Source organism: Onychomys torridus, chromosome 9 (assembly GCF_903995425.1).
Source record: "Onychomys torridus chromosome 9, mOncTor1.1, whole genome shotgun sequence".
Classification (NCBI taxonomy): domain Eukaryota; kingdom Metazoa; phylum Chordata; class Mammalia; order Rodentia; family Cricetidae; genus Onychomys; species Onychomys torridus.
Genome location: NC_050451.1, coordinates 64,827,246 through 64,844,293, shown reverse-complemented (window position 1 = coordinate 64,844,293; position 17,048 = coordinate 64,827,246). Strand labels below are relative to the sequence as shown.

At 47.4% G+C, this 17,048-nt stretch overlaps 1 protein-coding gene across 4 annotated transcripts in view; it reads right to left on the bottom strand.

Annotated features, from left to right (window-relative positions):
- Positions 1-500: 500 nt before the first annotated feature.
- The window catches only part of Tsc22d1 (TSC22 domain family member 1), a 109,862-nt gene continuing 93,314 nt past the window's right edge, over positions 501-17,048 (bottom strand). For 2 of the 4 annotated variants that reach the window (XM_036198552.1, XM_036198551.1), the window contains exons 3-4: positions 2,994-3,042; positions 501-1,829 (exon numbers count right to left, since the gene is read on the bottom strand). In XM_036198552.1, the coding sequence (XP_036054445.1) occupies positions 1,572-1,829; positions 2,994-3,042 (307 nt within the window). In that variant the 3' untranslated portion in view covers positions 501-1,571. Of the gene's footprint in view, positions 1,830-2,993; positions 3,043-3,452; positions 3,876-3,978; positions 4,063-17,048 lie in introns of those variants that run through there. The other 2 variants (XM_036198556.1, XM_036198555.1) reach the window with 2 other exon arrangements.

Here is a 17,048-nt window from a genome sequence, read left to right as displayed (position 1 = left end):
AGGAGGGATTTAAGTACCAGGTCCTACTGCCTCAAGCCCGTTACATCCATTCAACCCCCCCACCCCCAGAATAGTATCTAAACGCAGAATTACTCTCCCAAGGGGCAAGAAACTCATTCCCCTGCAGGAAAGATGATCTGCTTCACAGTGGCAGTGTCCCACTACTACTGGGAATACACAGAGAATCAGGCTCACTCCCTCTCGGTTCAGTAACCACAGATGATCAAGTTCTACATAAATGCTTAAGAGTTTTAGACTGGGGGTGGGGGCTGGACTGAAGACACCATCTTTTATCAGTCCACAGGGTGCAGTGATTTATGCAAGTCACAGAGAACACAGCCCCTCCTCCACTTAGCCACACAATGCACCATCCTAAGCTGTCCTCACGTCCACAGTCAAACCACGCGTGTCCCTACTTTGTCCAACCCTCCCACTCCCTTTCAGATCTCACCAGGCAAACCGCTGTGACTTTATCAGATGGAAATGACAGTTGACACTGGTGTAGCAACATTTTATATGCTTTATTGAAAGGTGACGGTACAACAGGTAAATACAGTGATAACTGCAGCGAACATGCACAGAAACGTATGCAGAGAACTACTATACAGGTGATGTGCAGAAACCCCTACTGGGAAATCCATTGCTCAGTAACTGACCATTTCTTCATGTGGTCAACCAGCTCAGCCGAGAAGACACCGGTGAACAGGGATTTACCCCGCAAGATTCAGCAGCTAGATTTCAAATTACACCAAGTAACTAACTGTGCCGAATTCTTAACATTTCTTCAGGTGTGGTTTTTGCCATGAAACAGTTTTTCTGTAGGTCTCTCTATGAAGGACAATCCACACCTTTTCAGACAGCCAATGTAACATCTAAATTTCAATCTGTACAACCTAAACAGTAGTTACGGTCCTCTATTGTACAAATTCGTTACACTACATACACAAATATACAATAATAAGCAAAACAACCTTCATAATGACAGCCTAGGTCCCAGCTACCTGTCACCGTTTCGTCTCTAGTAGTTTGTGTCTGTGATGTTTCAGAAAAGAGGGACAGTACTAGTGTGTTTTATAAACTTTGGTGACAGTTGTCGGTTTGTAAAACGACTAACCCCCTCCCCCCATTGCAGTCTCGTTTCTGGCCTCTCTTTTAAGTTCCTTGAAGGGAAGGAGAGGAGAGCACAAAATCCAGGAGCAGCCAACCTTCCGAGCCTCATGCAGGCAAGCCTCAGAGCTCTTGGAAGCAGGGTGGGTGGCTGGGAAGGGTTGAAAAGGCACACAGCTCCTCAGCATCAATTAAACCATTCCTCAGACATCTGCCAAGTCGCACAGGGCACATCCATGCTCATTCTCTGATTAACCTTTAATTCACTCAACTAGTACATTTCTTCAAGCCAAAAGCATATGAGTGCTTAATACTGGGGAAAGCGAGAATGGCATGTGTGAGTCTCACGTCTCTCTCGTAGACAGCGGTGAAATGGGTGACGGTGGAGGTGGTGTCTCGCTAACACATCTCTTCGGTCTGTTCAGTTCGGACAGCAGCAGCCAGTTCCGTGGGGGCAGAGCAGGCTACGCGGTCGATCCTGAGCCCTGGGACGCTGGCTGTGCAGGGGGCTGTGTGGTCCCCTGTGGCTGCGTGGTGGCCGGAGGCGAACCAGTCTGCAGCTGGGCCTGAAACTGGGCGAGCTGCTCCGGACTGGCCAGTGTCTTCAACAGATTGTTCTCCTGCTCCAGCTGGGAGTTTTTCTCTATGAGTTCTTTGATCTGCTCCTTCAGAACCTCCACTTCCTCTCTAACTGCATACATCAAATGGCTTTTCACCAGATCCTGGGAGGAAGGGGGAAAGAAAAGAAAGGGTTAGCTTATCATGTCCTGGACTCTGGCTTTCTGAAGGCCTTTCTTAACTCTCCCTAACCAATTTGCATATCCTGTCTCCAAAGACCATTGAAGCACACTTGTGGAAATCTGCGCATAATCACAACCGCACCTAAGTTTATGTATAATACCTAAGTTTAATGTATAAGTGATCGAGCTTTACAAAAGTCTCTAGACTTTCTCTGCAGACATTAGCCAAGGATGCCTACAGTCCAGTTTCCAATTCAAGATGGCAAACCGCACGGGGCTCCGGTCCAGGCCCCAGGCCCGAGGCCGGCGGCCGCTTCCCCGCCCCCAGGCCCTCCCAGCCTAGGGAGCGCCTCCTCCTCCTCCTCCTCCCTCCCTCCTCCCTCTCCCTCCCTCAGCACCGGCTGCAGCCAGTTCCTACAGAGCGTGCTGCCGCATTTTCTTCCCTCCACCTCTACTCCCCCCACCCCCCAGCGATTAAGCTGACATCACAGAAACCTGGGCAGACGTCGTAGCCAATGAGAGGCCGAGTTATTTATAGCTCTGAATTAAAGGTTCAGAGTTTGCCTAGCAACAGTGGGCAGAGAATCCCGTGAGAAGAGCCACAGGCGCTGCTCCAATAACAAAGAACGACCAAGGCGGAAATAAAAAATAGGAGAAATCCAGGAGCAGGCCGAGAAAACAAAACTTTTCTCCCATTCTCCTCCTCCGTGCGGCCGCAGCACTGCGGGAGAGGTTCTGGTATGACCCAGAGACCCCTTCCCCAGCTCCCCTCGGCAGGGGCTCCCTCCCTCCAGCTCCCCAGTAAAATCTCGGGGTGCCTAGGAAAGCCACATCACTGAAGTTGCTCCCAGGACGAGCAAGGCGGAAGCTGAGCGGCTGCCTCCTTATCCCGACATGAAGAGAAATGGGTCCAGGGCAGGGGCCTCGCTCAGAAACCCCGGGCCCTGCTCCCCCCGGCGGCGTACGGGGCTCGTCTCCACGCTGGCTGGAGGAAGGGGGCTAGCACTGGCTTTTCTGACTGTATTCCCTTTACGAGCAACCAGCAACCATCTGGATTTAGCTAAGGGATGCACTGGTCCTGCCAAGACATCTTGGGTTTTATGCTGTGCCCACGCTGAGTACAAGCACTTTTTAATCAGTACATACCATAGCTTGCTCGATTTTGTTGTCGATAGCTACCACACTTGCACCAGAGCTGGAAGAGAGAATAAAAAAAAAAAGAGATCATCGGTAAATGGAATTGATCTTAAACATCCAGGATAAGGATAGATCTCTGAACTCAAATGACGTTATTAGCATCATATTTTGAGGATTCTTTAACGCTACAAAATGTATCAGACGCCAGAAATTACCAGCCACTATCGAATATCCAGGCATTTCCCTGTTTCAGGGAGCCACAAAGGGCTAAATTACATAATGAGAGAAAGCTGTTCTCGAGCCAGATCTGTGAAAATAAGGATCTTTTGCCCATTTCAAAAAGCAACATCTATGTCACAGTAACCCTCGGCATGGACAAAGGAATTCGCAAGGCTATCCTGTACCTGCATTACCGCAAGTCAATTTACTCCGAGTCGATTCAAACCAACTCTCCCAGCTGACATTTACCTATTGTCAAGTCTCACAGAAGCGTTTTCAGTTCCCAGCAAAGACGACAAGAAAGAAATTGAAAAATGTCTCAGTTGGTAAACTCCTAGATCCATCGCCACTGGTCTACACCATTGGGATTTCATGCAATTGCAGCCAAAAACACCCTCGTGGAAAAAAAAGAGAGAGGGCGGGCGGGCGGGAGGGAGCCCAGCAGCCTGGTTCAAACTAGATAAAGCCTCCTAGCTGGCTGCAGCCCGGGGCGGGAGAACGGCAGGGCAGCGCGGGTGAGAGTGACCGGCTTCTGCAGCAGCTCGCTCCGACCCGGCAGCCGGCTCCACTCCTCTAGAGGAGGCCGCCCGGCCCCAGCGCCACATATAGGCGGCCAGGCGCCGCGCCGATTGGCCGCGCCATAGGCCCGCCCCGCGCTCCGGGCTGCGGTCCCTCCCGGTGCCCGAGGCGGCGAGCGAGGGGGCGGGGGTTGGGCGCCGCCTCCTCCGAGGCCCGCGTCAGGGTCCCCGAAAGCACCCGGTGCCCGCACGCTTACGTCTAAAGGAGTCAGACCCCGTCTCCGGAGCGGCCCGTCCCCGCGGCGCTGAACCCTGCAAGCTTGCTATTTGCACCAGACCGGCCGAGCTACTGGGCATGCCCAGTCCCCTACTAAGACAGGAACGCCAGCGTCTCGATTTCAATTATTGGGTTCTTACAAGCAGCAGTAACCGGAGGCTTTTAGAGGCTGTGTTACGTGCAAAGATAATAACCCTGCTGTAGGAATTCTTTTTTAATGCTAATGAATTCAAGGGAATATGACATTTGCTTTTTTGGTGGGAGATAGCTTCACATAAAATTTATCAGTTACATGTAGAAAACAATATTGCATTTTTCTTTGCTAGGAAAAAAAATAAGAGAGTCAAAGGAACCCACAAGACGAAATGCAGGGAACCTTCCCCAAATGTCTCCAGAGTTGTAAGCCTTAAAATCGCATCACCCCAACTGCACCAGTAATTATGTCTTCTTCCATTTATAGCTAAGAAAAGTCAATCTACAGGTCTAATCCCGAACAGATCTATTTTCAGCTAGTCCCTAAAGCAAAGGGTTTTCGAAGTGAGATGGCAATTCAATTCCGCCAAGACTTAATCCTTAGTTTTCTTACATCAGAGGAATTGAATACTGTCAAGGATGTTTTCCAAAAGCATACAATTCCTTATATGTAGCCTTTGCTCATTTGCAGCGTGTCTAGAACCAGTAAAAAAACGTAGAGAGAATCTGATGGCGGTTAAAAATAGCTCAGCAGGCAGGAGCTACATACAGCAGGCTCACCACTGCTTCACCCTACAGTCAGCAGGCAGGTTAAACGCCGAACCATGGTCATCGGATAAGGGTAAAACGGCTCAACCAGGGGCAAAATGACCTCTGATAGTTTAAATATCTGTAAAGACGCATCGATGAAGACTATAATTTAACATACTATAAACAAGTAAGTTTGATTATTACATGTTATATGCTGCTTGCAGTATAGTTGAGGAAATTTTAACCTCTACAATACTGCCCTCTAATGGCAGCAAACTAGAAAAACTGAGAAGAAAAACTATCAACTGCCTGGAACCTCTCTAATCCATAGGCAAGTGTAGTCATCACAAATAATTCCAAAATAAACTATGAAACATGTACACACTACACTTACATGCAGCATGAACCCCTTCTCTCTCAAGATGAGGCCTCTCCCTCAAGGAGCATCCTTTCCTAAAACTACCATCAGAGTCTTTTAGACAATCTTGGAAGTTGACCCAAGGCTGGCGGGGGTGGGGGGTGGGGGGGTGGGGGGGGTTGGGGGAGTGATTTGGTTTCAGAAACCAACTTAAGGCAAGTAAATGCCAAATATACTGAATACAGCACAAGAAGAGGTTCTCTTCCGTATTAAAAACCCGTGTGGCTACAAAGCAATATTCTTTTTATTATGTTTCTTGTTGGGCTTTGCTTCTGAATAAAAATGTTAGAATATCTGTAGTTTATAGCGTGAGCTGTTTGAAGGCACCGAACAATCATAACCCATGAAGTAAACATGGGGTCCCCATGTTCGTTAATGTTAAGCAGGATTATTATTAGTTCTTTGGAGTTTCCATACTTGGAAAATTAAATTTATAACTATCAATCTGCATCCTTTTAAGCATTTAAACGGAACACTAACTCCAGAGGAGAGAAAGACACACCTTAACCATAAAGGAGCTAAAAACAGAAACAAAACCCTCCAAGGCCATATAAAGAAATAAAGTTAAGATTCCAAGCTGGAACTGAAAAGGATCACAGGATTTTATTTATTCATGTTGTTCTTGAACAGAAATAAAAGAGCTAAATTGGTTCTGTTTTCTATCATTTTAGCTGAATGACTACTCGCTGTATTAGCAACAAAAGCAGATATGAACAGCCAGTCTAAGCCACATCTCTACTGAGGGGCATTTGGTTCTCCAGTACTTTCCATTTCAAATAACTGGCAAGGGGTGTGTGTGCGTGTGTGTGTGCGCGTGTGTGTGCGTACGTGTGTGTGCGCGTGTGTGCGTGCGTGCGCGTGCGTGCATGCGTGCGTGTGTGTGCGTGTGCGCATGTGCGTGCGTGCATGCGTGCGTGCATGCGTGCGTGTTTATGCATGCATGTACTTCTGGAGAGGTGGCTAGACCGAAGGATGGGAAACCCTCAGGTCTTTTCTTCTTTCTCATACAAATGTGCTAGGTTCCCTTAAAAGGGTTTTATATGAAGGAATATGTAACTTGAAAACAAAGGCAAAGGACATAGAGGAAACCTTCATGAGTTAAAACCATTGGATCAGAATGTCTGAGAATTTCCCTTGAAAGTTCTTCTAGGGCTGGAGAGATGGCTCAGCGGTTAAGAGCACTGACTGCTCTTCCAGAGGACCTGAGTACAATTCCCAGCACTCACATGGTGGCTCACAACCATCTGCAATGAGATCTGATGCCCTCTTCTGGCCTGCAGGCAAACATACATACATATATATATTTATATATATAGTGTATACAGTATATATATTTATATATATAAATACATAAATACATATACATACATACATATATACATACATAAATTTTAAAGAAAAAAAAAAAGTTCTTCTATTTACCAGACAAGTATCTGTGGGTCTAGTGTTGTGTCTGGGACCACCAGGGGCTTGCTGAGATTGTACAAGGGAATGCAACAGCCCTCAGGAGAGACCCTGAAAGGCGTGGGCCACCCAAGTCCGCTCAGAGTGCCTCTAAATATAGGAAAAGGCACAAACATTTGAAATTTGCTACTGCGGTCTGCGTATAAATCTGCATGGATTCCAGCTCAGCAACCTCTGGCTGAAACACATTGGTGTCAAACACAGGGAATGAAGAGGAGCAGAGGCAGGGTCTGTGAGGGTCTAAGGTGATGGATCACACTGGGCCACCACTGGCTGAAGCAGAGATCCAATTACCTAGAACCTCCTTTTCACCATCTAGGCTCCTTGTGAAGCTATAGGGACTGTCAAGGAAGCAAGCAAGGTTTGCACCCTGTAACCTGACCAAACTGCTCTTGTCTGGGGACCCCTGGTCACCTCCCTTCCCCAGGTTCCTAGAAACCAGAAGTAAAATAACAAGTTTAACAAAACCACAGATTTCATAGCCAAAGGAGACGTGATAAACACGTACACAGAGATAGAGCAGGGAACAGAGACAAAAACACTACTTTGTCATTAAAATAAAATCCTACCATGGCTAGAACATGGATGGAAGCACAGAATATAACTTAAAGAGTTCAGTCGGTCAACGACAAACACCACGCGGTCTCACATCTAAGGAAGCTGATCTCACTGAAGGAGTGGGCAGAGCAGGGGTTACCAGGCGAGCGTGGTGGATGAAGAAGAGGGGAACACAGGGTCACAATCTCAGAAACAAAGTCAAGAGACCTGTTGACTAGCAGAGCAGCTCCGGTTAATGAGAACATGCTGTATGTACCCTTCGCAAAGGGTGGTGCATGCTGAGTGTTCTCATCCCAAAACTCAGAGCATGTGAAGTAACGCATTTGTTAGTGAGCCATATTAAACTAGCTCACTTTATTTATACGAATGTAGGACTATATGACGACAGCATTAAATAGCACTGTGTACAATTTTACCTGTCAATGTAAAGCAGTATTTAAAACAATACATTAAAAACTGATGGGTAAACAATGAGTAATGCTTTAGTGATCGTTCCTCTGCACAGTCAGAACAGGGCAGTGTCAGCAAAGATGAAAAAGTCACCAAATTCAACCTTCTCTGCACACTGACAGAACAAGATGGCCTTGCCATCAAATGATGGAAAAGCTGCCACAGTCAACTTTCTTCTGGGTTAGAAGATAAGGCTGAAAAGCCTTCCCAGATGTAGAGCAAAAGGAAGAGAATGGATAGAGATGTAGAGCATGCTCCGGAAAGCCAACAAAGCAAATCAACAAAGCCCATCACAAAAGGCAACCAGGGATGGAGCAGCAAATCCAAAAGCTCCCAGATAGGAAAGGCAAGTCACAAACAAAGTGACTTCAGGGAAAACGGTGTTTTAGCTGCCTGAAGACTATGGGACAAATGTCTTTACAGTTCTGAGAGAGGCGGTTTCACTGTTTGGAGTTCTCACTGGGCCAAATTCTCTCTTCACTGCAAAATTAGAATGACGTTTTTTAAGATAGTTTGTATCATAAGATGGAGACTGAAATCAAGAAAAACGGCGGGCAAGGAGTACCCCAGGGAGAGCCACAGAGGGGAAGGGTTCTGACGGGCTGTGACCTCGGGAGAGGCTGCCCGCAGGCCCACGCAGCAGCTGCTTGGTGCCTGGGTGGCCTGATGGTGGGAGACTCCAGGAGAAAAGAGTGGGAAGAATAAGCCAGGTTTGCAGGGGCTGGACAGCTGTGGCTAACTATAGGTATGTGACAGTTTCATAGAATCAGTCCACAACAAGGGTAGTTCTAAACACCTATCCCAATCTACATGGACCATTACTTTAGAGATTCAAACAAACAAAAACACCATTACATTTACTGAGGTGACTGGAAGAATATTAGTGTGTGAATAGCTAAAAAGAGCGAAATTGCATCTATATCACAACTTGATCATATAATGCTCAAAACTGGAAAAAAAAAAGTCACAGGGAAATATGGAGGTAAAGTAAGAAAATAAAAACATTAAAAATAGCTGCCCCTGAGGAACAGGTATGGGTAAAAAGGAGAAACGCTAACTGTTTTTACATTATCTCTATCATCCTTTGGGTTATGCAAATGAACTGCCTGGATTGAGAAAATCTTAAAGTACAGGGAAGAACGCAAACACAGGCATACTGACTACCCGCCAATAAGTATCTAAGAAAACTACCCAAGACTGAGGCAGCCGGCCGAAGAGCGGACGACAGGAAATCACAGGGGCTTGACTGATAAGGCTACGGAAGCCTAGGGGGACATTCAAGTCCAGAGCAGCAAATGCTCAGGACACTGCCAAATTGTGGGGGGAAGGGAGAGGGGCATGTGTGTGTGTGTGTGTGTGTGTGTGTGTGTGTGTGTCTGCCCGTGTGTTGTGTGTGTGTGTGTGTGTGTCTGCCCGTGTGTTGTGTGTGTGTGTGTGTGTGTGTCTGCCCGTGTGTGTGTGTGTGTGTGTGCCCGTGTGTGTGTGTGTCTGCCCGTGTGTGTGTGTGTGTGCCCGTGTGTGTGTGTGTGTCTGCCCGTGTGTGTGTGTGTGTGTGTCTGCCCGTGTGTGTGTGTGTGTCTGCCCGTGTGTGTGTGTGTGTCTGCCCGTGTGTGTGTGTGTGTCTGCCCGTGTGTGTGTGTGTGTGTGTGTGTGTGTGTCTGCCCGTGTGTGTGTGTGTGTGTGTGTGTGTGTGTGTCTGCCCGTGTGTGTGTGTGTGTGTGTGTGTCTGCCCGTGTGTGTGTCTGCCCGTGTGTGTGTGTGTCTGCCCGTGTGTGTGTGTGTGTGTGTCTGCCCGTGTGTGTGTGTGTGTGTGTCTGCCCGTGTGTGTGTGTGTGTGTCTGCCCGTGTGTGTGTGTGTGTGTGTGTGTGTGAGAGAGAGAGAGTCTGCCCGTGTGTGTGTGTGTGTGTGTGTGTGTGTGTGAGAGAGGCGGGCATTAGTTCTACACTGACTGAGCTATGCTTTGCTCCTATGGAAAAACTCCTCAACACGCGTTACCGTGCCGGGCACTTGATAAAGAGTAGCGGACACACAAACAGAAAGACAGGACAGGTGACACGAGAAAAGTCATCTAAATGACTACATGTGAGAAGGTGACAGAACTTGTAGACAGGGATGTTAAATCAGAGATGTTCACTGTGCTTTACATGTTCAAAAGGCAGCAGAGGAATTAGCATATTAAAGTCGGGAGCAAAAACACAGTGAAAACGCAAATGAAATTAAAATGGAAAAGATCCAGTAGATGACATCGGCAGATCTGACGGGAGACGCACCCATGCCACACGAACAACAGACACTATTCAAAATGGATCCCAGAGAAGAAACTGCAGCACGAATCTTAAAGGTTCTTATTAATAAAACTCAAACCTGAGGCCAGTTATTGGGGTGAATGCTGGAAGATCAGAGAAGCAGAACAAGCCACAGCTTCCTCACCTTGCCAGTTCCTCAGGTGATCCTGTGTCCTCAGGCTGGAAGCTTCTGAGTCCTCCTCCACATGAATCTCAGCTGAACTGTGTTGCTCCAAAGCCTGAATGCTTAACCAACCAAATGCTTAACTACATGCTTTACTCTTTAGTTCCTGGTCCTCACACCTTATATACCTTTCTCTTTCTGCCCCCACTCCCTGGATTAAAGGCGTGAGTCACCATGCTTAGCAGTTTCTAAAGTGGCTTTGAACTCAAAGATCCACCTGGCTCTGCCTCCCAAGTGCTGGGATTAAAGGCGTGCACCACCACCGCCCAACTTCTGTTATGGCTTACTCTTCCCATTTTCTAGCCACCATTTGTGGCTCTGTTCTAGTGGCTGTCTGTTCTCTGACCCCAGATATGTTTATTTCAGGGTACACACAATATTTCAGGGAACACAATACCCACCACAAGAAACTAAGTATGAACAGAAGGGAGGGAGCGGGGCGTGGCCACGGCAGATCAGTGCCTGAGGACAATTTCAGCAGGAATCCCTGGAAAACGGTCAAGAAGGACAGCTGCCTTAGGGAAACATGGCAGCTTTCCCCAAACTTTATTACAACAATAACCCACTGGCCCTAAGGACCCACACAAACCCAAAGGCAGGGAAATCCTTCCGATAGCCAGACGAGTGCCTAAATCCAGTTGCAGAGAGAAAATCTTAGGAACAGCGGAGAGCAACGCTGTCACACACAGCCAGACAGCAGTTTCCAGCTGGCCCTGTGCTTGGAGACAATACCAGACAGGAGACAGTTGCAGCAATGTATTATGGCTATGAAGGGGAAAGTCAGAAATATATCAATGCATAATGGCAAGCTGATTTTCCACATGAATGTAAGAGTTCCGTGAAGGAAGAGTAGCTTTTCAAAAAAAAAAAAAAAAAAAAAAAAAAATGCTCCTATGGTCCTGGGCCAATTGGGTAAAGTCAAAACTAAAAAGCAGAAAAAGGGAAACAAAACAAAACGCCTTGAACTATTCCTCACACATATGAAACATTAACCACAAATAAGTCACAGAGCAAATGTAAAATCCTGAACTAGAAAACCTAGGAGAAGTCGTTCACTGGGTTGACAGACACTTCTTAGACACGACCCTAACACCACAATCCAAAAGGAAGAAGTGGGAACTGGGTCGCTACCACAATGCAGTTTGTTCACAGAAGTCAATGCTACAAGAATATCACAAGCACCTTAAAGGTAACAGGGTTAGGAACTCAGAACTCAACAGCCAAGGAGAGAAACAGGCAAACACCAAAGATAAATAAATGCATTTTTAAAAGTAAATAAACAAATGGAAAAACACTAAGCATCATCAGCCATTACAAAAATGCAAACCAGAGCCATGAGAAGCATTATACAATACACCTATAACATGGTTAAAATAACGCTTTATTCTCTTTGACCTGAAGGTGGGGCAACGGACCTCTCAACTAGCGGCAGTGGGAATGTATGATAGCACATCTGCTTGTCCACAGTTAGACACACACTTTCCATCAAGACCAGTAATCCCGGCTCAAATTATCAATAATTCCATCTGTATGTGGAGGTTTGGGGTGACTTTATCATAAGCACCATAAATATCACTGGAAAACATAACCATGTCCCAGTTAGTCTAACAGGGTTCTACCACTCAGCAATAAAGAGAAATGAACTACCACTAACATGGATGAATCGCAATATAACAGGGTTAAGTGGAGAGGCCAGACGCAAAGGCTGCAGAGGTCCCATCTACATGACACCCCAGGGAAGGCAGAGCAGCAGGGAAAGAGGGCAGCTCCATGCTGCCTGAGCTTTAGGCGGGGAGGGGAAGGTGCCAAGACTCCATTCAGGGAGCCCTTCAGTGGGGCTCCCTTCAATGCCTCTAGGCAGTATGACTCAAATGGTTAACCTTTTTTTTTTTTTTTTCATTTTCGTGAGAATAATCATTCCAAAGCCAAATTTCTTCATAAATACCACTTCTGCTAAATGGTGGTAGATTATGAAAATCAGGAGCCATAGATGAAAATGGCACCCCAGATTTAGAAGCGAAATGACATTCCATAAGAAACATCTCAAGTGAAAATTTGTCCTGATTATGGTTCTATTTCAAGAACTTCATGCACATCGCCTATCAAAAATGAACAGTATTTCTTTTTACTTTTACATAGCTATGGAAAAGGGTGATCGGAGCTCCTGCACCTTAAAATAGTTGCCTCAATCTAATATCTCATGATAACGTCCTGAGGGCAATAGTGGGAAGCAGCAGAGATGAGGTGGTGGGGACCAGATCAGCCCATTTCCCTACGTACACAGAATCAGCAAGGGCCGCTAGTCAGTCCCTTGGTGACCTTAACAGACAAAGCTCAACTGAACGGTTGGTTATTTACAAAGATAAACTTGAGGGTGGCCACAGCCACCAACACCCGAGGACTCCGCTGCCACCTTCGTGTGTTCAGTGAACTCGTCTGCTCCGACGAAGGACACACGTCTGTACCATGGCCTCTCTGGACACTACCTGTAGAGCTCCACCTGGGGGTTTCCTCTAACTCATGAACTAGTCAGAATTTTGGGGAGAAACGGACTTTATCAATCATTTTCAGAACCTTATTCTGCAGGTTTGGAAATGGAAGCTAAAGACACGTGTCTAGGACTGACCCACAAAATTGGAGGATGAGCACAGAGATGTATAATACACCCAGAAGCCAAGTACAGACCAGAAATTCCAGATTCAAGTACAGAGATCTAATGCAATGGGTATGAGAGCTGGGATGGTGAAGAGGCGAGAAGGTGAAGGACCACCGTCCAACTCAGTGGAACCTTAGTAGTCAGTTAAAACCACCCTTTTTACAGTGAGGGAAGAGGCTGGACCCACACCACTGCCCACACGTGGCACCAGAGCCTACAGTCGGGTGCAGGGTGTCTAGTCTGCAGTGGGGACTGACCCTCCAGCCTCCTGCAGCGTGCAGGGCAGCTGATCAGACACTCGCAGCCGCAGAGGCAACAAGCTCTGCAGTCTCTCCAGGCACTGGGTCAAAGACCCGGAAAAGCAAGGCTCACCCCGGCTGCAGGCTGGCACGTTACAGTACAGACAAGCCCAAGAAAGATGTTCAGACGGTGATGTCACAGACCCTACACGCTCTTCCGAGAGCCCTCAAGAGCTGGGAGAAGGGCCTGAGGGAATGATACTTTGTAAATAAGAAAGGCAGGCTATGTCTCTAAGGCTTGTGGCCAGAAGGAAAAGAAGAATGGCAAGCAGTGTGTCCCGAGATAAGCCCGTGGTATACCAGCACTCCTGTGGATCTGAAGCTCAGCAGTGTCCCTTCTGATCTCACACATGGTCTTACGAGATCTGACCTTGTTAGGGTTTCCGCCAGAGAGAACTCGGTAAGAGAAAGGGGACCAGAGGACAAATAAAGACCTGAGTGGGCCTTGGCCAGTGAAGAGGGAGACGGAGACCACGTTCAACACTTCAGCTTGCTGCCAGTGCCAGTGGGTGAAGACTCAGCACTAAAGGCACTTGCCGCCAGACGACGGAAGCCTGACAGTGAGTTCAACACCCCCAGACCCGAGTGAGGACAAAAGGAGAGAGCTGACTCCATAAATGTTCTCCCGACTTCCACACAAGCACTGTGGTGTGTGCGACCCTCCCTCACTCACATATCACACACACAGAAATTTTAAAAGTAAAGTTCGCTATTATTTTCTTTTAAGGACCAATATAACACATTTTGGCTAGAAGGACACAAACTATAACTTTTGCAAGTCCTCTTTGGGCATTCTTTCATTCATTCACTCATTCTTATTTAACAAGCCTGAAAGGCCGGGGACTAAAGTTATAAAGATGAGAGAGTCCAGATCCTGTTTTCAGTGACTCGGGGGCGGGGTAGGAGATACGCTATCTGATATAATTGGATACACATTCGGGATGCTGGTTCAGAAGCAGCAGCTAAGGGGTGTTTCTGAGAGCTGAAGACCCCTGGACCGTGAAAAACAAGGCACCAGGGGAGAACATCTGTGAAGAGGGAATGGCCAGACAAATGCCTGGGTCATGACGAGGCATGCCAAGCCTCAGTTCCGTTCAGGAGCTGAGTGGCTGCACACCAGGGTTGTGGTGGGAGCTGCAGAGAGAAGTATCACAGGGAGAGGGTTGAGACAGGCTGGGGCCTGGCCGGCTTTGGGGAGACTGGGATTCCTGGCAGCTGGGAATGCAATGGGATGTGTTTAGTAAGGTCACGGACGATGGACAAGACTCCAGGAGAGGAAGTAAGAATGGAAGAGGAAGACCACGAGGGAGGAGATACAGGTGACAGCTGGTGGCAAGCAAGGCAGGCAGGATGACCCTCAGCTTTGCAGGTTGTGGGACTGTGTGGATGCCATTAACCAATCAGACGCTAGAGCTGGTGAGAGAAACTGATTCTGGGAAATGACGGCGGTTGGTTGGACAAGCAGCCAGTAGAAAACATGGTCTGGAACTTAGGAGAGAGTGGACCTAAGAAAAACGTTTTAAGTTGTGAGATGGCAAAAATATCCGCGAGAAGGGTGAAGTCAGAGGTAGTGGAGCTGAGGGGGTCATGTGTCATGAGGGCAGCCATTTGGTGGCGAGGCTTAATCCATTTTTTTTTCAAGATCCTTGCCTATGAGAGTAGTCTCTTGAATGAGGAGACCAAAATGACAGAGATGACCTGGCAGTGGAGGGCAAGGAAGAGAGAGACAAGCCAAATTTACAACCTAAATGTTCTCCCCAAACGTGTCCATCAGAGGTAGACAGGGCAGTGACAGTCAACGCTGCAGAGGACACTGACAGGCCCAGGAGACACCTCTGTCTTCCGACAGCTGCATGCTAAAAGAGGGGGGGGGAGTTCAGGAGGCAAGCAAGGCCCAGCTGCAGGGCCAGAATCCAGATCGCTCTTTTCTTCCATGGGGAAGAGTGGGCGCGAAGAGCCTTCACTGCCACCATGACAGTGTGTTTCAGAACCGAGCTGCTGCTTTTTGTAAACACTGACAATTAAAATGGCCAAAAGGTATTGGGAAGTGATGGAAATGGATTGACAGGATGGAAAAGAAGCCTGTCGACAGGTACAATCCTCAGCAGTCATGAGAAGAAACCAAACCATGAGGTGGTTTTCTCTCCAGTGAGCTGAGACACAAACACCCGTGAAGGTCACAGGAAAGAGTGACACAGAAACCACTGGCTGAGGGTCACCCTGGCAGAGAGGGACAGAAAAGGCCTCACGGGCATGCAGGGCTCAGCCTGGCCTTGCCAGATCACTAAGGGCTTTTGGGAAGGATGTTACCGCTAGAGAAGGCCATGTCAAGAGACAGGGGGCAAACAGGTCCTTCTTTCTCTGTCCCAAACGTCTCTGTCCCAAACAGCACAGCCCGTGTTGGCCTCAGGGAGAGCTGGGCACCAACACGACACTAAGAAGTTATGCGCTGCTGCAAGTGTCTGAAGGATAGAAACAACTAACGGTATCTGAAAAGTTAGACAAGTACAGACCAGAGCAGCCTGGCTCTACAGTCAAGAGGGGGAGTTCCCCAAAGGCAGAGCGTGTTATAGAATACCTGCTGCACAGTCACACGCCCACAAGAGCTCAGACTCCTCAGTAGACTAGTTCCACACACATGACCTCACTTAGCGCAACTCTGAGGTACCATTATCATGCAATAGGAACCAAAGGGGCCGTGCTGACGGAGTTCACATTGCACTGGGGTCTAAAAGACAGGTCAACAGGTACTTAGGTGTGCGACACAGTACTGAGAACTGCAGAGACAAGGGGTGGAGCTGTCATGAGCAAGGTCAGAGAAGACAGGATTTAGTCTTCAAGGAAGAACGCCTTGAGATGAGTTTGGGGCAGCACTGGGAAGGAATGAGTCTACCAAAGAAGAGCTTTTCACACAGAACAGCTAAGGACATGCACCTGTGATACTCAGAAACCCCATGACAAAGCCATGCCAGCACAAAGCATCATGGGAATGTGTAGTAACCAATGTGTGGTACAAAGGATCTTTCTTGCTCTTTGATCAGGATATTCTGAGGACTGGCTCTTCTCTGAGTAGAGGGATGTACGGCTGATGCAACAGTGCACTTTAGAAGTCCTGCGTGCATTTACTAGCAATGGGTATCATAGCCTAAGCCAGCTTCTTCAAGAATCGTTTTGGGATAATCCTCACCTTCCAAAAAACACTCTCCTGTCCATAAGTAATAAGTAATGTTTTCCAATCATAGAACTATCTGCCTCAAAGTTTATGTGCTACACGCATGAGGGTAGTTCTTTTTTTTTTTTTTTTTTTGGAGCTGAGGATCGAACCCAGGGCCTTGTGCTTGCCCAAGCGCTCTACCACTGAGCTAAATCCCTAATCCCTAGTTCTTTTTTCATTTTTCTTTATTAAGAAATTTTCTACATACTATCCACAGATTCCCCCTCCTCCCTCCTCCCACCCCGAGGGTAGTTCTTTTTTTTTTTGAGTCTTGGTTTAGATAATTTCATGAACCCATGTGATTCTTGTTAAGAATTCACATGGTTAGAGAGCTGCTAAAAACTACTTCTGGCCAAGTGTAGTAGACTGACCTACACACACCAAAGAAAAAATGAACCTGGCTTTAACTACATAAAGACAGACAAGATATGGTAAAGATCTCAACTTCATCTATTTTCAAAGATGAAGGGAAAAGGTAATTCATCAAATGGAAGCCTATGCAAGCAGTAGGGGGGGGCGGTGCACTGACAGGCATCAATGAGCCCAGTGTTTACAGCTCATAGCCCCGGAGAGATGAGTCTACCTAGGACACAGATGCCCGCTCTCTCACAAGCTCACACGCAGCAGCACACACACCTCCAGCATAAGTGGTGTTCAGTGATGGGGACCCCGTGGGAAACACATGCAGTGCGGGAAACTGAAGAGGCTTTGGAGCCCCCAAAGACCACACAAATTAAACAAGGATGGGACCAGAATGGGAAGAGCCGAACTTCGAAAAACTGATATTGTGAACATTCA